The 23,257-nt window shown below is 49.6% G+C and overlaps 1 protein-coding gene across 2 annotated transcripts in view; it reads left to right on the top strand.

The window, feature by feature from the left end:
- The window catches only part of SBF1 (SET binding factor 1), a 1,592,200-nt gene that overhangs the window by 697,989 nt on the left and 870,954 nt on the right, over positions 1-23,257 (top strand). For both annotated transcript variants that reach the window (XM_078677863.1, XM_078677862.1), the window contains one exon: positions 7,970-8,119. In XM_078677863.1, the coding sequence (XP_078533989.1) occupies positions 7,970-8,119 (150 nt within the window). The remainder of the gene's footprint in view (positions 1-7,969; positions 8,120-23,257) is intronic.

Genomic DNA, 23,257 nt, shown 5'->3' with positions numbered 1-23,257 from the left:
GCACTGGGCCAGGGACAGACTAATTTGCTTATAGCCAGGTTCTGAGCTGGGATGGGGCAGTGAGCTAAATAACGGTGATGGATCAAGCCCTGATCTTTGGACTGGGTAAGAGTGGTCTGCTTAATTCAGACACTCTGTTCATCACCACCCCCTTTTCTGAATAGCAGGACACAACAGCAGGATACTGTCAGAAGGATTCTTTTAGCCTGACTCATCATGGCCTAGCTCCGTATGTCTAATGTCGTGGAACCGCTGCCTATGGGGAAGGGGGCGGCTCTCCTCTCCATGCCGCAACCGTGGCAAAATGGAGCATACGGTCAGTGCACAGGATAGTTGGTCTTCATGGCTAAGGGTGTGCCATCTCTCCCTGCTCCAAGTCTGGGTCACCCTCTGCAGAGCCCCCTACGGAAAGCCTGTGCAGCGGCAGCAGCTGTTGCGGCCGCCTGGCCGCCATGTACTTTGGGGGTGCACTGACTTGCTGCCAATGCTCACACCACTCACTCAGGTCTTCTGTGGTTGCTGGGGGTGCCAGGGGAAGTTGCTTCACCTAAAATATGCCAGGGTGGGGAACACCAGCTCAATTAGACCAGGAGACAGTTGGTGGTGGGACAGTGCTCGTGTTTATGATACCCGCTCCGGCCGCCATCTTGGCCAAGCCCCAAAGGACCGGTACTCTTCTTGGATTCTGCAACAGCTGATGATGTCTAAGTTCAGAGAAGCAAAGACAATGAAAGACACTGTCATAAAGTAACATATACTTGTCGAAGGAATTCTGTCTTCTATGAATTCTTAACCGTGGATGAATGAGAATGATTAGGTTGAGACTACCATTGGCTCAAGTCTTGGACGATTTCACTTTAATAGATCTTGATATGTATTGTCATAGCCAAGAATTCCCTTATTGGAGCACCAACTACTATGCTACCCCAGAATAGACTTTACAGCAATAGTCACATAAAGCCTGAGCCCACAGGCCTCATATCCTTAAGGCCAGAAGGTTTACAAAGTAGAACATAAGCTGTCAGGCCTTCTGCTATACTCCAAGGGACTGGAACTGTTTATGATGTAGTTATGAATGGCTGCTTTCTCTTCTCCGCTTTCATAAGGAAGTTAAGACTCACATCTTTAAATATCAACTTGCCACTTTTTGACCCCTTTGTAGAGCATACTTTATTCCTGCTGACCTCCTAGAAACATTGACAATTGGAGTTTTTTAGGCGAGTAATTGAATGAGGACTTGGCTGACCTTAAGGAAAATTTCTTAAAGTATCTCCCTTCTGTCTTAAATGGTTGACATGTGGGCACATCACACTTTTAATCCTTTTAATTTGATATTTCGCTAACTCACTTATAGAACAGTTATAAGCTGTTATTTCTTCCATGTGGGTTGTTGTCCGTGGTCCGTTCAAACAAATCTGTGGTTGCCAAAACTTCAAGAGGATCTTTAACATTATCATGTGTGGAAAGGTCACTACATGCTTGCTTTTATTGTGTTATTTCCCAGTTTGTGAAGGCGCACAGCACCCTGTATTTATGACAGCCATTGACTGTTATGCGCACAGATGCGACTTGCCAGTTGTGTAGTCGCAGGGGCTCTACAGCGGGTCATGAAGGGGCTCACAGTTAAAGTTCAGGATGTGGGGGAGTGGATTTGAAAGCAGCACATGAATAGTGATAGATGTAGGGATGAATCACAGCAATGCTGTAAGGCAGGGAAAGTGATTGCCGTATAGGAAAAAATGCATTACATAAGGATTGGGGTATGAACATCTACATGGTTGTAAAGTGTTTGACAAACATTTGGACCTTGAAAATGTATTGAGGTTTCCAAGGGCCTGTAGCAGGAAAAGAAATGTAAAGGCGTAGGAGATGTGACGGGCAAGGGGAGAAATTAGATAAGCACAGAGGTGGGATGTTACTCTCATTTTCAAAGATGTTTCTTTTGTGTGGGCAGTCACCTGAAATTAGAGATTACAGTGGTGACTTCGGAAACAGGAATACCAAATAGGACTTAAACTGTCCTGAAATTCTTATGGGATGCTGTGAGTCACAAAGCTAAAGCTGAATTTCTTTAACTGAATCTGTTAGAGGCAGGGACACAGGCTACATGTACTATCTGATAGAAACTACTAGCTGCAGATTTCTTACTTTGAATTTCCCAGGCGTCAGGCTAGATCTGTAAACCTTTGCTCAAGCGTGAATTTCCGCCCCAGTTAAGCGACGATCCAAAAAGAGATACCCCTCTGTCGCTTTTTGGCAGGCCTTTTTTCGACTTTTTGTCGACTTTGGGATTTTTTTCCATTGTGTGCCAGGTTGTCTTCGAGGAAGACAGGGTTTACACTGTGCAGAGCCTGTTACTGCATAATGTCAGTTACTGACTCCCACCTCGTCTATCTCCAGTATCTTGAGCGTGACCAAGACTTTAAGTCATGGTCTGTCGAACTATGATTCTGAAGGCCTTGCGGGGGCAGGCTATGAAACGTCTGTTGCCTGGCAGTCAACACCATCCAGCAAGACCCTGCGGAGGTCCCAGTCCAGATCGAAGAAGAGGAGGTCCCTGGACCACCCCCGTAGTCCCAAGATCTCTTCATCCCACTCGAAGTCATTGGAACACTCGGTGAAGTGGCACAAGAAGAAGTCGTCGTCCAAGCGGATTTAATATTCGCTTCGACTGTGGTCCTTCGACGAAAGAATTAAGGTGCACCTACACTCTTGGCATGCCTCTGCCGCCCCAGGGTCGACTTAGCGCCTCCCTCCGAAGTGACCCCCTCTCAAATTAAAGATTTTTACGATGCCATGCACCGCGTATTTGAGCGGGCCGACCCCTCTGGTGAGCCCTCAAGCCCCACGAGGTCCAAATGGGATGCAGTGGATTCAATGCACTCTGCTCCGTCCACGACGCCGGTGGAGCCTCAGGCTCCCGATTCCGGATCTGGGGCGACACGGGTCATGCCATCTCGACCTTCCCTGCCATCGGATCAGAAGTCAATGCCCTTAGTGGCGCCGGCACCAGTCCCATGCTTCTCCCCGACGACACAGAGTGGGAACGTCGTTGCTCGGTGCCGATTCCGACACCGATTGAACCCCATGGTTCTATGTTGTCGCCCGAACATTTTGATGATGTTTTAGGCGTGGGAGAGGATTGAGAAGGGTCTATGGACCTTTTAGAACACCAGAATGTGTCTGCAGAGCAGACGGACTGGTATGGTGTACTTGGAGAGGGCAGTGGACTGGGCACTTCCCCAGATACTGGCGTTGTCTCTCTGCCAACTGTGGTTACGGAGGAGGGGGCATCTTATGCCACTGTGGTCAAGAGAGCAGCAGAGTTCCTCAGACTGGAATTGCCTTCTGTGTAGGTCAGGACTAATCTCTTGACCGAAGTGCTTCAGCCTGGGGCTTCCACCTCTGTACATCTTTTGCCCTTCAGTGAAGCACTTACTGATGTCCTTCTAGGCACGTGGTTCAAGCCTAGCACAGGGGCTCCTGTGAATAGGACAATTGCATGCTGCCCTCGCTCGGCTCTGGGGGACCCAAAGTTCCTCAGCCAACACCCCACCCTTAGAAGCTTGGTGGTGCAGGATTCTACCTCCCAGGGCACGTTCCCTTCCGCCCCTCTAGATAAGGAATCCAAGATGCTTGAATGACTTGGAAAGAAGATGTTTTCTTCCTCCAGCCTGACATTGTGGTCGGTGAATACCACATGCTTATTGGGCCGTTTCTCCCTCTCCATTTGGGAGACGGTTGCGCAAGTGCTGCCACAAGTCCCAGAGGAGGCCTGGTCTGTGCTCTCTCAGGTGGTTAAGGACGGGAGAGATGCACCAAAATTCACCATAAGGTGTGGCCTTGACACAACTGATTCGTTGGGCAGAGCGATTTCATTGACAGTGGCTTTGCGATGCCACGCCTGGCTTAGAACAACTGGCTTCTCCTGCGATGTCCAGGCAAACTTGATGGACATGCCGTTTGATGGATCCTGTCTTTTTGGTGAGGAGGCAGACTCGGCCCTAGTGCGGCTCAAGGACTCTTGAGCTACCGCCAGAACCTTGGGCCTCTCCTACTCCTCGTGGCAGCTTTTGTGGCAAAGGAAGGGGTTTCCAGCCACCATCCTGTGCAGACTTCCCAATTGTGCAGGGACATCGACGCGGTTCATTCCGACCAAGGAATGGAAGCCAGAAGTTGTTGGCCACCCTGCCCTCAGAAGCTGCAGCCTCCAAGCACTCCTAGTGTGACTCTGCAAGACCACACCACTCCAGTTGGTGGGAGAATCAATCATCATCTCCCCCCACTGAAGGTCCATAACATTGATCAAGTGGGTCTTTCATATCATTCAGGAGGGCTGTCCTCTGCCTTTCCTTTCGTTTCCTCCTCCCATTCTGCCAAATCAAGAACGGCTGGTGGAGGATCATTTAAAATTGCTCCAAGAGGAAGTTACAGCTCTCCTGGCCAAGGGAGTTATAGAGCGGGTCCCAGATTCAGAAGTAGGCAGTGGCTATTATTCCCGCTACTTTCTGATTCCAAAAAAGAACAAAGGGTTGCAGCCCATTTTAGATCTTTGGACAGTCAATCTGTTCCTCAAGAAGAAGTTCAAGATGCTTACTTTAACTCAGATCTTGTCTGCCCTAGACCAAGAAGACTGGATGGAAGCGATGGACCAGCAGGATTCAGCGCCAAGACACCTACGGGTATAAGCTGCGCTTTATACATTTTAAAAATGAAATGAAATGATTCGGATTTTCGCAAACCTATCCTGCCGGGCCACAGGCGTTACCTGCGGTTCAAGGTAGGCCACAAGCATTTTCAGTTTACCATGCTCCCCTTCGTCCTTACCTGTGCCCCTTGGGTGTTTACCAAGGTGATCGGCGGTGGTCGCAGCTCATCTGCACAGGTTAAGGGTTCCCGTCTTCCCCTAACTCGACGACTGGCTGTTGAATGCGTCCTTGCCCCAGGCTGTTGTCTGTCATCTCTCCCACCTTCAGACTATGGTGAACCTCCTGCATTCGCTGGGGTTCTCTACAAGCATGCCAAAGTCACACCTGACTCCTTCTCAGATGTTCACTTTCATCTGGGCTGTTCTGGACACAGTGCAGTTTCGGGCATATCCTTCCGAGCAGCGAGTCCAAGATATTCTGGTTATGATTCCGATGTTTCAGCCTCGATCCTGGATTTTGGTGAGACTGACTCTGAGGCTGTTGGGCCTCATGGCCTCCTGCATCTTGTTAGTAAAACATGCCAGGTGGCACATGCTGTCTTTGCAGTGGGACCTGAAGTTCCAGTGGGCCCAGCATCGGAGAAATCTCACCAAAGTGGTCCATATCTCTGTAACAAGTGCTTGCGATTTGTTAGAGAAAATTATAACAATTGTATACAGATATCAGATGTGTCTATATTGCTGAATGTAAGTTCCTTAAATGGCAATAAAGAAATGTACAAAAAAAAATAAAAAAGGGTCCATATCTCAGAAGGAACTGCGAGAGATCTGCAGTGGTGGTTGACAACCCGCGATTGGGTCAACAGAAGACCCCTCTCTCTTCCCCAACCAGATCTCACAGTCATGACATATGTGTCACTTCTGGGATAGGGTGGCCATCTGTGAAAGGTGGAGATCAGGGGACACTGGTCTCCAGCGGAGTCGGGGCTCCACATCAATTTGTTGGAACTTCGAGCGATTCGATTGGCATCGAAGGAATTTCTTCCCTCTGTCAAGGGGATCCTAGTGCAGGTGTTCACGGACAACACCACCGCAATGTAGTACTACCTCAAGCAGGGCAGGGTGAGGTTGTGGACCCTTTGTCGAGAGGCCGTGCGTCTCTGGACATGGCTGGATCAACAGGGCATAACCCTGGTGGTTCAACACCTGGCAGTTTCTCCTAACGCCAGAGTGGACTAACTCAGCCGTCGATGCCTTGTGGATCACTAGTGGTGTCTCCTTTCGGATGTGGCGTAAGGTCTTTTTTAGCGCTGGAGAGATCCTTGGTTAGATTGGTTCCTCTTCGAAGAAAACACTCAGTTTCAGCAATACTGCGCTCTAGAGTTTCCAAGGCGGCTATCGCTCACCTACGCCTCTCGTTGCGAGTGGAGCGCAGGCCTGCTGTATGCCTTTACATCCATACCACTCCTGCCCGGGGTTCTGAAGATCAGGAACGACTGGGCCCAAGTCATTCTTGTGGCTCAGGACTGGGCAAGGAGAGTCTGGTATTCAGAGCTTCTGAAAATTACCATCGATCCTCCGATCAGGCTGCCCCTTCGTGAAGATCTTCTGTCGCAGGGGCAGGTCTTCCACCCGAACCTTTCAACTCTTCGTCTTAATGTGTGGAGATTGTGCGGCGGCAGTTGATGGCTTTTGACCTTCCTCTCGAAGTATGCACTGTTATTTTGGAGGCTAGATGTACCTCCACTAAGACGGTATACACCTGCTGTTGGCAGACATTTGTATTATACTGTGCAGAAAAGTCTATTGACCCTTTTTCTACTTCTCTTTCTACTGTTCTTCTTACCCTTGCCCAGCAGGGCTCTGCGTTAGGTACTCTCAATGGTTATCTTTCTGCTCTATCCACTTTTTTTCTGCTGCCAGACCAACCCTCTCTCTTTAGGTCTCCAATTATAAATAGGTTTTTGAAGGGGCTGGCTCACTTGTTTCCACCCACGCCCTTTGTAATGCCGCAGTGGGGCCCTAATTTTTCCCTACTTTTCTTATGTGTGCTCCCTTCGAGCCTTTACACAACTGTCCCCTCCGGTTACTTCCCATCAAGACAGCCTTTCTGGTGGCGCTAACATCTGCCCGGAGGGTGAGTGAGTTGCAGGCGCTATCTTGTACGCCTCCTTACATGATGTCCTTTCCAGATAAAGTGGTGCTTCGCACCTGTGCTTTATTCTTGCCGAACATGGTGACCCCATTCCATCTGGGTCAGTCTGTCATGCTGTCCACCTTGTTTGCTCCCCGCATCCCTCTAAGGAAGAGGACCGTCTCCACTCCCTGTACACAAAAAGAGCATTGTCTTTCTACCTTGACCACACAAAAGAATTCCAGGTGGACAACCAACTCTTTGTGGGCTACGTGGGAGCTAAGAAGGGGCGGGCAGTGCAGAAAAGGATCATTTCTCACTGGGTCATTCTCTGCTTTAAGATTTGCTATGCCCTGTTTAAGAAGCAGTCCCCTGGGGGATTAAGGGCCCATTCCACCAGGGGAAAGGCTGTGACTATGGCCTTGGCTCCGGGTGTCCCTGTCGTGGATATAGGTCAGGCAGCAACATGGGCATCTTTGCACACATTTGCCAAGCAGTCCGGTCCACAGGGACGGGCACTTTGCTCATTCGGTCCTGTAGGACTTCCTAGGGTGAGGAATTTGTCCTCCACCCACCACAGGGAGAGTATGGCTTGGGTATCTAATTCAAATGTAAGGAATCTGCTGCTAGAAGTCTTGATCAGATGAACAAGTTACTTACCTTCGGTAAAGCATTATCTGGTAGAGACTTATCTAGCTGCAGATTCCTTACAGGCCCACCCATGCCTCCTTGATTGCAGACTGATTTTGTTACGGCTAGGCATACTCCCCTTTTCAGGGCCTTAGGATTGCGCACAATTAAGTCAGTTACTTCATGGCTCTGCGCTTCTTGCGTTGAAAAAACGAAAGGTACTGACGTCTGCCCGGGTGGTGCCTATATAGGTGACTGCGGCGATTTAATCGACAATAACAACTACCAACGACGTCACGCGGATCCGAATGGAGCCACTCGACTACGCGCACAAGAAGTATTGCTCGAGCCAAAGTTTCCGGATCCAGCCTGACGGCTGGGAAATTTAAAAGTAAGGAATCTGTAGCTAGATAAAGTCTCTACCAGATAATGCGTTACCGAAGGTAAGTACGTTGTTTGCTTAGTTTTTACGGATCCTGTGTTTTGTGTGTGCAAGTAAATGTCTATTTTCTTTATTGTTAGTTTGAACTTAATTCATTTGTCTCCCAAATCTTAAGCTTCTTCCAGCAGTACTACGGGCTCTGAAGGGACGTGCGGCCAGACAGTGCCTGACTCAGGAGCTTAACCTACATGTACAGCAGAATCGGGCCGTCCTGGATCACCAGCAGTTTGACTTCATTGTGCGCATGATGAACTCCTGTTTACAGGTACATACGCACATGGGAGTGAAGAAATTGTGCAGTACAGTGAGTTTTTACTGGTTGTTTACAGTGGCCTTCAAAGGAATTCTCTTGTATGTTGTTTAAAGATGTGAATAATAACGCTTAAGTGCTATTTTCAGGAAGATGGTAGTGCTATCCGGTATCAGTGGTGCAGTTTACTTGCACGTGTTGGATAAAGATGGTATGTCCTGAAACAATGACTAATATGTGCCACTTACAGGTAGTTCAGGATACAAATGTGTTCGAGGCATGTGGGCTGCTGAATTCATATCTTAGCATAGATCGCCGAGTCTTCGAAGTATCACGAGATAGGTGACTCCTCCCCTGGACTACAGTGCGCATGGGCATCTTCTCCATCCTCAGATTGTTTTTCTACGCCATTGGGTTCGGATGCACTTCAACAACTCCATCTTCAAAACCGAAGTTTTCCAACTTTCTATGGCCAAAAACATTCTACCTTCGTCGGTATTGTTTCCGCTTGGTATCCCTCGACTCGACAACACTTTCCATCTTTCTCCGGTCGTCGAAGCGGGCCGTTGGGCCTTTTCGATGCCACGTGGGCCTCCTGCCAATGGAAAGGACCCCGTTCAAAAGATGCCCACAATGTGGATCCAAATTTCCACATAGCGATAAGCATACAGTATGCAACAGGTGCCTATCTCCGCAGCACAACGAGGAAAACTGTCCAGCTTGTGTTCAGTTCCGGTCGAAGAAAACTATCCGGAACTGACGAAACCGGAATACATCTTCGATGACGAACATGAACTCCCAGAAGCGGCGGTCTCCAACCCAGAGATAGTCACCGTCGAGAACCAGTCGAACTCCGATGACCAGATCACACCGGGGCAAACCGTGAGTACCAAAGCCCCTCCTCCGCTTACACTTCTAGACAAGTCTCCGGTCAAAGCATCGCCTAAAAGCCTTAGCCAAGAACGTCATACTGCTTCAGAAGCCCCGCCTTCCGGCTTGGCTCCGAAGACCACACCCTAGCCTTCCGGTAGCCCGGGACCAAGCAAGACATTTCCCCAAAAAGTCGTCGATGCAAAGAAGACCGTCGACCGAAAGAAGGTCGTCGATCCCAAAAAGGGCGTCGACCCGAAGAAGGCAGTCGACCCGAAAAAGGCAGTCGATCCGAAAACTGCCATCGAGCCGACAAAAGCCATCGAGCCGACAAAGCCTGTCGAGCCGAAGAAGGCCGCCGAGCCCAAGACTACGGTCGAGCCGAAGAAGGCCGTCGAGCCGAAAAAGGCCATCGAACCGAAAAAGGCCATCGAACCGAAAAAGGTCCTCGAGCCAAAAGACGCAGCAGAGCCGCGAAAAAAGGCTGTCGAACCGAAGAAAGTCGTCAAGCCAAAAAAGGCAGTCGAGCCAAAAAGAGCAGTCGAGGCGGTAAAGCCCGTCGAGCCGAAGAAAGTTCCACACCCAAGAGTCCTCTAGCCCGAGACTCTCCACAAATCAAAGAATAAAGACAAACAAGCGACCGATCCCAAAACCTCGGCGCCAGAGCCACGGACAGTTGAGGAAGAACTTTTCCATCCAGATCCAGTGAGCCCACAACAACACAGACTGTATATAGACCCTGATACAGGACATATAACAGTTTACAATAAGAACAAAAGAAGATTGGACACTGAAACCCCTTCTCCTGTTCCTCCTAAGAAAAAGGACTTTGGAACATCTCCTTCAAGACCTTTAACACCTAACATGCCTTACGTTCCATATTCTCCTACATCCTTAGATTGTGATGAAACAGAAGACATGGGGGGAAGATCCTCAGGATGACTTTATACAACCTGACGATCAGGGAAACCAGGATGACACATGGAGTGACCACAATAACCCTAATGACCCATATGATCCAACACCCATACCTGATCTCTCTCCATACCCCACAAAGCCATCCCCTACTGACGACACTCTCGTTTTTTTTTTATTTTTATTTTTTTATTGCAAGGTCATATAGATATCTCCAACAACAGTACATATCTGTGCCTACAACCCTGAGGCCGGCATACAAGGTGTCATATGGAAGGTCCACTTACATACATTCACGCCTTCCCAGGTCGTTGCTGCTTTAACGGTCAATTAGGTTGTTTGATCAATAGAGACGGAGTCAATATATACATAAATTTAACTTGCATTTTGTGTTTTATGTAGAACTAAGAAACTCAATACATGACTCGGTATGAATACACTTTATATATACTTTGCTGACCGGTATCAACGCTACCCTGTTTGAGATCATATCTGCAAGCCGCACAGTATTACATCCTGCTTTTTACCCATACCACCACTAGGCCCCATTGTATTAAACTAAGCCCGTACCCCTCGTGTATTCCTCCCACCGTAACCCCTAGCCGCTACTCAATGTCCTCCGCATCCTCAGAGCTATCAAGATCATCCTCCGGCAATGGTTCGCAAATGTCCCCTCTGTATGTGTTCCAGGGCTGCCAAACTCTATTCCATTTACGCGGATTAACTCTCAGTTTGTATACCGCCCTCTCTGTTAACATAAGCATATCCATGTTTCTGCTCCATTGTGCCAAGGTGGGGAGCTCTGCCGCCCCCCATTTTTGTGCAATGTCTCGTTTGGCCGTCATGAGGCCTATCGTAGTCCAAGTCCTCCCATAAAACATTAGATCTGTGGGTCCCCACACGTTCAGCAGGCATACCCGTGGGCCCAGTGTCAGTGAGGTGTTAAGTGTTTGAGCGATAGTGCGGAGTACCCTCTGCCAGTAACTCACGATGCTCGTGCAGCTCCAAAGTGTGTGCATGAAAGTGCCTTCCTCTCCACAGCTCCTAAGACAATAAGGATGATCTGCCCTCTGCAATTTATGTAGAGTAGGTCTCGTATAGTATATCCTATGTAGGATTTTTAATTGTACCAGGCGGAACTTAGCTGATATGCCAGCCTCACGCGGGGATGCAATGGCAGCGTTCCATTCGGAGTCATCAAAATCTCCGACGTCTTCCACCCATTTGTCCTGCAATTTCCCCAGTGGGTCAGGTAGGTTATTAAGCAACTTACGATATGTTAAGGAAGTTGCACCTTCCTGCATAAATTCTGTGAGCAGACAGTCTTCCAGCGGGGAGGACTCTGGGGGTATCTTAGTCGGTGGGATCGCCGCCTGGAGGGCATGCCTAATTTGTATGTATCTATACAGCTCAGTGTCCCCCAATTCATACTGTTCCTGAAGTGACACAAACGGGACCACTCCCTCTCTATTCCACATGTCCCCCACTGTTGATATCCCAATGTTGTCCCACTGGGTGAAACCCTTAGTACGCCGCAAGTGTCCCAGTGCCTTAGTGTCCCACAGTGGTGTGAGTTTCGTGATGGTCCCTTCCCAGTGTAGTTTCGTTTGCGCCTTGTACCAAAGCTGCACGGTATGTTTGGTGGGTCCTATGAGTTTCGCCGCCGTACCCTTGTGATACAGAGGCGCCAGTAAACTGGTGGTGCCCAGTTGTGCCCTGTCCGACTTGAATGCTGGGTCGTCCTGCGGGGCGTGGACACTGTCGTTTTTAACCAGCTAGTGGACAGGGCAGCTCAGTATCATGGCGTACACATGCACACTGACCCTATAGAGGAAGATTTCCTATTTGACACCTTCCCAACATCAGAGAAGAGTGTACATATACTCCCTATGCTAAAAGGAGTACTAAAGCACGCGCCAGACATATTTAAAGACCCAGCCAGAGCATGTGCCCTCAATCCAAGGATTGAGAAAAAATGTAAACCAGCCCCTACAGACCCTTTTTACATTAAGTCTCAGCTACCATTAGACTCACTAGCCATCTCTAATGCTAGGAAACTGGCGAATTCACAAACAACGGGTGATGCTCCCCCTCCTGACAAGGAGTCAAAAATCTTAAAAGCCTCAGGTAAAAGAGTGGCCTCCCAGGCAGCAAATACCTGGAGAATTGCCAATACCCAAGCACTCCTAGCACGTTACGACAGAGTGCACTATTACAACACCTACCAGAACCTTATAAGGCAAAGGCAAACGACCTAATACAGGAAGGGACATGGTCTACCATACACACTTTCACTAAACACTACTGTGTTGACGTGCAAGCTAAGCAACAAGCTGCTGTAGGCCAGGCTGTCCTTAAAACTCTTTTTCAAACCACTGCAGCTTGTAAAGGCGACCACCGCTAGAGGAGAAACTGCTATACAGTCTATGCTAAGCAATGAATTCAGCAGCCCACATGCCTCGAACGGAAAATGCTACTTACTAGTATGCATCTGTTCTTGGCATGTAGGGCTGCTGACATTCATATCGCCCACCCTCCTCCCCGGTGCCTGTCACAGCTGCACGGTTACATTCTTAATATACATCTACATGGTCATCTCTTACTTTTCTATACTCCATCTTTGCCACAATGGCGAAAAACAATCTGAGGATGGAGAAGATGACCATGCGCACTGTAGTCCAGGGGAGGAGTCACCTATCTCGTGATACTTCGAAGACTCTGCAATCTATGCTAAGATATGAATGTCAGCAACCCTACATGCCAAGAACAGATGCATACTGGTAAGTAGCATTTTCCTTAGCCTCATATGTTATATTTGTGTTCATCAATTATACACAGATGCTGATGGTGTTTGATCTAGATCAGTGGTGGGTATCACAGTTTTACACCAAGATTATATTACAGATGTACATGTTTTGGACTCCTGTCATGCAACTTCAATTAGGAAATAATAGTTGGGTATCAACTTAAAGATTTATCTGTTTTCATATACTCCATGTGACATGAATGATAGCCCCACTAATGCACTTGGTCATATTGTTTATACATTTTACTTCCATTGAATTTGATTACATTGCTCATCAAATATTTATTGTTTGAGTAATGCAGATGTCAAAGACCAGCAGAGAAGGTAAAATGGCGTAGACAGTACAGTGAAGCTGAAATGAACTATTTGACTGATGTCTAAAGCCAAGTACATCTTTTGTTAATTTGTTTCTTGGTAGTGTAATAGGAGACACTCTTAATTGGGATGGAAAAGTCCGCTGCCTGGTTGGGGACCTGAACCCGTGCCTTAGGTGCCCAACTGTACTGTTGTCTAGAATTCCCTAATGCAGATTTTTTTTGTCATAGGTAAACATAGATCATAAATGTGCAGCATGACATAGGCCTGCCTCACCGATTGCGATCTTGTTGGACTGGGAAGGGTGCTCAAAGCACTACCCTGGTAATGGTAAAAGGCTACCTACTTCACCAAGAGTTCAGTGCCACGAGCACAGTGGTGGCAGCATACCGTGTGGTGATCATTAGTAGTTCCCTTTTACCCTGAGTCACTGGAGTGAGGCCTACAGGCTCACTCACCTTCTTAAAAAATTCAGCTGCCTTGTGCTTAACTCACACTTGGCTTACATCAGGTAGATGTGGAGTCCTGTGCAGCGCAGGAATAGTATCAATGCTGGATGTATATGTTCCTATGAAGGGTACAGTGCAGGGGTATAGGAGTACTATGCAGTGCATGTATGGTAGTGCATGTACTGGGTGTATGTATGCATGCGAGTAATGCATTAGATGAGAGATGTAGTGCTGTGCAGTGCATGCGAAGTGAAAGCATGTGCTAGGTGCAATACATGAAGGGTGAATTGTGCAGTTAGCCCATGGTGTGTGTGTGCTGACATAGTGTGTGTTTGCAAATAGTGCACTCTGGCGCAATATAGAAAGACTAAACTACTAAGCAGGGCCCACAGACTGAATGTGCGTGCTGAATGCAGGTGTGTCTGTAGTGGCACGATGGATGGAAGTAACAGTACTGGAGAGCATGTGTGCTAGGAAAGTACACTGAATGCAAGTGTGCCTTCAATGGTACATTATATGTAGGACCCTGGGTTCCATTTTTTTTAAATTTGTTTTTTATTTTGTAACAACACAGCAATTAGGACAGATGTGCATATGAAAAATACACCAGACATATTAACATAATGGCGGGCCTTTCGCAGTAACATTCAATCTGAGATCCCAGATATTAAACATGACATAGTGAGCACATCGCTGCATCAGCTATTCATCCAAGTAAATACAATCATTCTAGCTCCTCATCATCCCCAGTAGTGTTTGGTGGTTCGCAGATGTTAACCCTGAATGCGTTTCATTCACCCCTTATCTTACCCCACTTACTTGGGCAACCACGGTGGATATATACAGCCTTCTCCGCTACCATCGCCCCGTCTTTACACCAATTATGCAGTGTCGGTGGTACTGTAGAACCCCACAGCCTGGCGGTATTACGTTTTGCCATCAGCATGCCCAACATCACCCAGTCCTGCTGCCGGTGGTTTAAGTCATTTGGTTCCCACACTTTCAATAAGCATCGCCGAGGCTCCGGCAGCAGAGAGATGCCTATTGTTTGAGAAATCGTGCGCATCACTGCTGTCCAGTACATCGATATGGACCTACATTCCCAGATGGTGTGGAAAAATGTCCCTTCTTCCCCACAACCCCGTAGGCAGAATTTATGCACAGCTCTTCCTATCTTGTGTAGGAGTGGTCTGGTGTAGTATGTACGGTGTAATATTTTCAGTTGGACCAGCTTTAATCTGGAGGGGATCGCCGCCTCCCGGGGAGAGGCAAGGGCCTCCTGCCATTCAGAGTCATCAAGTGGGTCCACTTCTTCAGACCAGTGTCGTTTCAGTGTGGCTGTAACGTCAGGGAGGTTATTAACAAGCTTCCTGTATGTGAGGGAGGTGGCCCTTTCCTGCATGTGTTCGGTCAAGAGCCTATCTTCGAGAGGAGTGGATTCCTCAAGGATAGTGCCAGCTGGTATAGCCGATTGTAGCGAATGTTTAACTTGTAAGTGTCTAAATATCTCTGTCTGTGACATCTCATATTGTGTTTGCAGATGGGCGAAGTCTACCACCCTATCCTTCTCCCATAAATCTCCTACCACTGAGATACCAATGTTATCCCAGGCCTGGAAACCCTTGCTATTTCGGAGGAGGCCAAGTCTGCTTGAGGTCCCACAGTGGTGTCATTTGGGTGATGGTTCTTAAGCATTTAAGTCACCTGTTAGCCCGGTACCAGAGCTGCACGGAGTGCTGCGTTGGGCCTATCAGGTCTGAGGGTGGACGGGGGCTGTATAGATTACCCAGCAGACCCCTGTCTTCCAAAGAGTGTCTGTCGGCAAGGTATGTAGGTTCAGTTTGCGAGGCATGTAACCAAAAATTAATCTGCTTTAGATGTGCCGCCCAGTAATAGAGTTCTATATTTGTACTGGGTTCCAGTTTTGAAGGCAGAATGAGTAGAGGAATCCCCTGCAGAAAGATTTGTATATTGCTGCTTTCCTATGAGCTTGGTGGCACACACACTGGAGGAAGCGACTTTCCCTTTACACTACAAAAATGCTTCTCTTTGATTCAGTTGTAGGTCACAAGGAAGGGAACTGGCCATATCTCAGAAAAGGAGATGGGGCTGATAGGGGAATCATAAAGACTAGGCCTGGGAGCCCAGGGTTAACCTTTTGTTGCAAATATCACTGTGACTTACATCCAGGTATGAGTATCGGTCACTCCCATGAACTGTGTTGTGGTTAAGTCAAGTTTGGAGTCTTGCCTGCTGAACAGACACCCTTTCAAGAGGAAGGAAGAAAAGGAAACATGTACACTTCAAAAGAAGCGGAACCCCACCATAAAATGTCAAAGACTCAGACCCTAAATCACAGCTGATGTCTGGAAAAGCATTAATACAAAGGGAGGGTGAGACCCTAACATTTTTAATCTGCCAAGCAGCCAGATGGGCTGCGTTAGAAGGGGAAACTGTTCAAGACTTATGCTTTTGACCAGTACTCCGGCCCCCTGCTGGGTGAGGGGACATCACCAATGAAAATCAAAACCGCTTGCCCTGGAGCCTGGAGTACCAGCGCCTGCATGCTGGCCAAGACTGGTGCATCCTGTGATTAAGAGGAGAGCGTTGGAGGGACCGAGTTCCAGAGGGTAGCCAACAGAGATGACTCTCTGAACGATGTGTTAGGTGAACAGCTGCGCACCGATCAGGTTATTGCCTGTGTGCAGGAACGGTCAGGTGAACCCTGTATGCCAGAAGTGGAATGCTGTGATCTGAGCCATGAAAGGAGTGCTGTGTGGGAAGTAATAGGCCCTCACCGCCTCGTTGCGGTGACCCCCTATGGCAGAGGGGGCCGCCGTTTAACTTATTGGGCCAGTAGCATTGAGACATGTCCATAACCCGTATGCCAGGAGGAGCTGCTGTGGTAAAAGGGATTGTACTGAAAGAGTCTGTGCAAGACTGGAAGTACCGCAGCAACCCCGTATGAAAGGAGGGGCTTCCGGCACTACTGTGGGCAAGAGTTCCGGTCATTTCCCAGATGGACAAATTGGGGCTGTGACTGGTGGGTCAAGCCTGCACACTGAGACCTGCACCTGACTGATCACCTGAAGATCACAAGGACGCTGCCAGAGATATTGCACCCTCGCTGGGCTCCAATCGGGAGCCTCAGAAGCAAATGCCCCCACCCAAACTCCCTAAAGTGAGGGGACTGACTTCAGGTTAGCTGAGCGGCAGCAGCTCCAATCTCTGGAACGAACTAGCAGTGCTGCTCCAAGGAGCGAGAGGAGGAGCCCTGTGTACCCTAGCAGCCCGACTTCGCCGATCAGGATTTAGACGCACCCGCAGAGAGGGCACTCGTTGCACCCCTGAACGCTTCCATACCGTCAGGGCTGGTAAGACTGTATCTGAAAGAGACACGTTAGTGATAGATTTCTTACCTTAGAATATCCCCAGGCGTCAGACTGGATCTGGAAAATTTTGAGTAGCAATACCCCTGCGCGCCGGCAGGTGTCGTCCGCGTCCGTCGTCGGCATCGTTAGCGCCGGAATGACGTCGTCCGTGTACTTAGACGCCACCCATGCGCGCTGACGTCGGTTCTTCTTTTTTCCGCGCCAGCTAGCGCAGATCCTGAGAAGCTCTACCCCTTAGTCATTTTTTGACTAAACTTTTTTGATCTTTTGATCATTTCTCTACTCCGACGGTGCCGGTAGGGATGCCCGGGTTTAAACCCTGTTCGAAGTGCGACCGACTGATGTCGGTTACCGACCCCCATCGCCGGTGCCTCAAGTGTTTAGGCCTCGACCAGGACGACCGCACCTGCTCCGACTGCCGGGCCCTGACAACTAAAGCTAGGCGGGAGCGGTCCCACAAGCGACTTGAGCTCTGGCAGTCGGCCCCGCGCCGCTCCAGGTCCCGGTCCCACAAGAGGTCGAGGGACCGTTCGCGGGGTCGGAGTTCTCGCAGCTCCGGGAGTGGACATCGGTCGTCAGGATCCAAGTTCTCAGGTAAGAGGCATGAGAGGTCGGAGAGACATCATCGTTCCTCCGACCCTCCCCGACGCTCGAGCGATGTGGCCGGGGGTTCCGGTGACACCACCCATGCGGCTACGACGGAGTCGCGGACGTCGCCGCCTGCCCCACACCTTCGGGTCCCTGGGCATGATGCGACGCCAGAGGAGGTCGAGCGGTACATCATGGCCATAAGGTCCCTCCCTCCTCAGCCGGCTTCCGTGGCGCCTCTGGGCCCAACGGCCCCGGCTGGAGGGCCTAGCGGGTCGGGTGCTTCGGCTCTGATGCCGCCGGGTGCTTCGGCTCCGGCACCACCGGCGACTTCGGTCCCGGCGCCGCAGGCCCTCACTGGATCCACTTCCGGATCCGGGTCGTCGCCGGTCGACCTCACAACCTCACCAGCGCCGGCCCTGCGGGTGTCGCCCCCGGCGCCCACTATGGATGCCGTCCCCGATCCTTCCCTCGGTCCGGTTCCGGCGCCGGAGCGGCGCCGCTGGACGCCGCTCGCGACAACCTTTGGAGATTTCTATTTCCATGAACCGGCCCCGTCTGTTGACCCTGATCTTCAGGAGATGGGTGACGAGGGTGATTGGGAGGGGTCTGTGGATCCTCTGGCACAAGAATGCCAGTCTCAACAGGACTGGACATATGAGCTTGGGGAGGCCAGTGGACTTGACACTTCGCCAGACACTGGATTTGTCTCCCCTCCCACCGTGGCTACGGAGGAGGGGGCTGCTTACAGTGTAGTGTTGACGCGGGCGGCTAAGGCCTTACACCTTGAGCTCCCCGTCGCGGCCGTGAGGACTAACCTCCTCACTGAGGTCCTTAAACAGCAGACAAGCTCCACTGAGCCTCTGCTGCCGTTTATTGAGGCCTTGTGTGACGTTCTTGTGGGCATTTGGTCCAAGCCCGCCACAGGTCCGCCTGTGGATAGGAACGTGGCCAGACGCTACCGCCCGGCCCCGGGTGACCCTTGCTTTTTGTCCACTCATCCCACCCCCGAGAGCCTGGTCATCCAGGCCTCCACTTCCCAGACCGCATTCCTGGCGGCTCCGCCCGATCGGGAATCCAAGAGGTATGACCAATTAGGAAAGAAACTGTTCTCGTCCCTGAGTTTGGGACTGCGGTCTGTCAATACCGCATGCCTCTTGGGCCGCTACACCCACACCCTGTGGGACACGGACGCGGACGTGCTGCCACAATGTCCGGTCAAAACTCGCCCAAGCCCTTGCGGAGGGTCGAGATGCAGCGCGATATTCCATCCGGTGTGGGCTGGATACCACGGACTCACTGGGCAGGGCGATGGCAACGACGGTGGCTGGTGTCTCTTACAGATATATCGTTACACAAGTAGTAACTTGTGCAACTGGGTCTTGGGGCTCCGGGGTACTCGCTGCTAACTGTGCTGTGGCACCATTGACACTTTTGATTAAATCCTAAGGAGTCAAAGTGAACACTTGAGCGCGGCTGACTAGTAAGCATTCCCTGGATGCGGCCATCAGTGAATGGGGCATAACTCTCAACCACGTTATAAAAAGGAGAGTGAGACAGGGATTTGCTTGACAATGATTAGTGTCCTAATCTCAAAGGAATTGTGTTATTGCTCATAAATGTCCTTTTTCTTTTGTATGTGTAGAGTTAGAAAATAAAATACTTTTTTGAACAGCAGTTAAGTATTTGGCTGTGATGTATTGTTCGTACTGCGTGCACTTGGAGTTATAAGTTAGGTCCTCATTTCCCTGTATCTACACTCCTCCCACCTCCCTTTTAGGGAGCCTTTGAGTGGTCGTCCAGAGCTACCACTGAAAGTCAAGTGCTAAAGGGGTATTTGGGGGACGTGGACAAGATGTCAACCAAGGCAGACTCACACTAAGAAGCTCCGCAAGGCCCACAAAAATGCTGCTATAATTCCTGTCCCACACTGCATCGATGGTGCTGAAAACCCCCTTGTAATAAAGGTGTGGTCCCCCGGCTCGTGTTTGGTGGGGCCGAGACTCGAGGACGTGGCCCTGCAGTATCCGGACTGAAGACGTCAGGCTCCCTTCGCCATCGCGGCCTGGTCTGGCCTGGGCAGCCATCCATAGAGGGTACCATGTCTGCCCGGTACTGGGTGGGGATGGGCGCCACTGCCCCTCCCTGCCGCGCCGGTGCTACTACCCTCGGAGATAGCCCCAGTGAATGGCAGGAGAGCGAGCACACATCACGGGGTGGATAGACCCCAGGAGCCCTGTGCGGTGGAGGAACGAACCTCGCCTGGTGCAACCGGAAATGCTGAGGCTGCCCCCTGTAATGAAGACGGAGTGCGAGCCTGGAGGCACCTCCTACACTGATTTCTCTGCCCTAGAGGACTGCAAGGCCCTTCTGGGCAGAGAGTGGGGTGTGGAGCCTACTCCGGCCCTGCCTGGGATGTCCTGTGCTCCTGTACTATGAGGCCTACGAAGATCCAGACACATCGGCCGGATCCTGTGCGAAGGCCAGTCCGGTACTGTGGCAGGGGACGACCGCAAACTAGCTCTGAAGCGATCTGGCAGTGGACGCGACTAAATTGTCCCAAGCTAGATTGTTCCATAAAACAACTCTCGACCGGTTTTGTGCCGTCGACTATAAAGAATATCTTGCCAGTAAGCATGTGTAGGGAGAAAAGCCGGGCAGGCTGTTAGCATTGCTTCTTAAGTCTGATTCACCTAGTACACCCTTCACTGCCATTTATAAAACGGAGGGTCTTTTAGTTAACACACAAGATGAGATTAAATTGGCTTTCTGTCTATTATACACTTCCCTTTATAAAGCCCCTCCGTTTCCAGACCCAACAGAGATGCAACTTTTTCTAGAGCAAATAGCCCTTCCTCTAGTCCCGCGGGCACATCACGCAGCACTTGAATGCTCTGTTACAAAAACTGAAATGGCAGAAGCCATTCAACAGATGGTGAGAGGAAACACCCCGGGGGTCAGCGGGAGGCCCATAGATGTTTACGTGACATTCCTCACACAACTGACTCCTCGCTTACACCTTGTACATGGACGCTTATGTCAAATGTCAAACGTTCTTATATAGCGCACAAATCACCGTGATGTCTCAAGGCGCTGGAAAAGAGTATATTGCCCCTCACTTCTGAGGCTGTATTAGTGGTACTTCCCAGGGATCCGTTACAGGTAGGTTCATATTGGCCATTTTCACTCTTGATCATGCGTTACAAAGTACTTGGCAGGGTGCTGGCCAGTAGATTATTGGCAGTAACCCAACTTTTAGTATACCCTGACCAAAATGGATTCATACCTGGCTTAATCTGCGCATGCTCTTTCTGCTATTGGAGTGGGGACACATGACGGGGGGCGACCCGGCCTGGATCGCCTCTTTAGATTTGTAAAAGGCATTTGACACCCTGGGGTGGGGATATCAGCAAGCGGTGCTCATGGGCTATGGTATAGGCGTCCGGTTTATTCGATGGATTACACTTTTATATAACTCCCAATGGCACTGGTCAAGACAGGCCACACGACTTCAGAGACTCGGTACCCCTCGACTCCATTAAACTTTTTATCTTGATCCGGTCGTCGACGCGGGCCGTAGGGCCTTATCGACGCCACGTGCGACTTTCGTCGATGGAAAGGAGTTCATTTAAAAGGTGCCCACAATGCCACTCCAAATTCCCGCATACTGACACGCACACAGTATGCAACAAGTGTTTGTCACCTAAACACAAAGAGGAAAATTGCCCAGCGTGTGCCCAATTCCGATCCAAGAAAACCATCAGGAATCGACGGGCTGCCAGGCAAGAGATGCAGAAGTCGGCACTGGAACTGGAGAAAATCTTCGAGGACGAACAAGATCTCCCCAAAGCCGCCGACTCCAATCTAGAGATCGTCACCGTTGAGGACCAATCGGACTCCGATGACCAGATCACACCGGGGCAAACTGTGAGTACTCAGCCCCCCACTCCACTCAGCCCAAAAACCCGAAATCGGCAGTTGAGCCGAGCTCCAACACCAAAGGCCCTCGAGCCAAAGACTCCAAAACAAGTCAATAAACCGAAGCCTTCGACGCCAAAGCCACTCACTAACTCTTCCATCCAGATCCGGTGACTGAAGAGCAGCCAAAATTATATATAGACCACCGAAAGAAGAGGCCCTTATCACAAGACACTCCTTCTCCTGTTCCTACTAAGAAAAAAGACTTTGGGACATCTCCCTCAAAACCTTTTACTCCTCCTCCTTTCTTTCCTGATATGCCTTTTGTACCTTACTCTCCCACACATTCTGATTACAATGAGGGAGAGGACATGGGGGAAGATCCTCAGTGCACTTATGATGAACCAGGAGATCCTGATCCACAAGATGATACATGGGATGACCAAAATGATCCTGACGAAGCGCAACCCATCCCAGACACTTCCCCATACCCTACAAAACCGTCACCTACAGACAACACTATCATGTTTAATCAGCTTATAGACAGGGCAGCAAAATATCACAATGTTGACATGCACACTGACCCTATAGAGAAGGACTTTTTATTTGACACTTTCCCCACTTCTGAAAAAAATGTCAAAACACTTCCTATGCTAAAAGGGGTCCTAAAGCACGCACCAGACATATTTAAAGATCCTGCTAGGGCGCGGGTGCTCAATCCGAGGATTGAGAAAAAATATAAGGCAGCCCCAGCAGACCCTACTTATATAAAACAACAATTGCCTTTAGATTCATTAGTAGTTGCAAATGCTCGTAAAAGGGCAAACTCACAGACAACAGGAGATGCTCCCCCTCCTGATAAAGAATCTAAAATACTAGAAGCCTCAGGGAAAAGGGTCGCTTCACAAGCCGCAAATTCATGGAGACGTGCGAATACACAAGCTCTTCTAGCGAGATACGACAGAGCACACTACGACCAGCTCGAAAGTCTCATGCAACACCTACCAGAACCTTTTAGGGCGCAGGCTAACGACCTCATTCAGGAAGGCAAGTTCATTACCAATGCCTCCATCAAATGTGCGCTAGACGCAGCCGATACATCGGCCAGGTCTATCAATACCAGCGTTCTACTGCGCAGACACGCGTGGCTACGCATATCTGGTTTTAAGAATGAGGTGCAATCCACCATCTTCAACCAACCAGTAAACCAAGGTTTCCTGTTTGGCCCCGCAGTAGACACCATTAGATAAAATGAAGAAAGACACTGAAACTGCAAAAACAATGGGGGCACTTCAGTTCCAACAACATCGAGGTTCTTTTCGTCGCTCCTCATATAGAGGCGCAGGAAGAGGCAACACATCACAAAGCTCCTCTACCTTCAAATCTAATACCCAGAGCACTTTTAACTTAGGCTCCAATAGAGGCGGTTATAGGGGCAACAATAACAAAGGCAGAGGACGTGGAGGCAATAACACCCGAGCCTCCACTGCCACCAAACAGTGACTTCATCACACTCCCTCCAGACCATCTAAAACCAGTCGGAGGCAGAATTAACCAATTCCTACCTGTCTGGAACGCAATTACCACAGACAGGTGGGTGAGACAAATTATCCAGTATGGTTATTGCCTGGAACTCACTTCTACTCCACCCAACATACCACCCAAACACCGTCCTATGTCCAAAGAACACATAACACTGTTACAACAAGAGGTCCCATCCATGCTACAAAAGGGCACCATGGAGCCAGTCCATTTTCAACACCAAGGAACAGGAGTATACTCTCTATACTTCCTAATTCCCAAAAAGGATGGGTCGCTCAGACCCATATTAGACCTCAGACCTCTGAACCAATACATACTGTCCGAGCACTTCCATATGATTACTCTACAACTGTTACTT

Source organism: Lissotriton helveticus, chromosome 1_1, assembly GCF_964261635.1.
Source record: "Lissotriton helveticus chromosome 1_1, aLisHel1.1, whole genome shotgun sequence".
NCBI lineage: Eukaryota > Metazoa > Chordata > Amphibia > Caudata > Salamandridae > Lissotriton > Lissotriton helveticus.
Note: the sequence above shows the minus strand (reverse complement) of the source record. Positions and strands in the feature narration are given on the sequence as shown.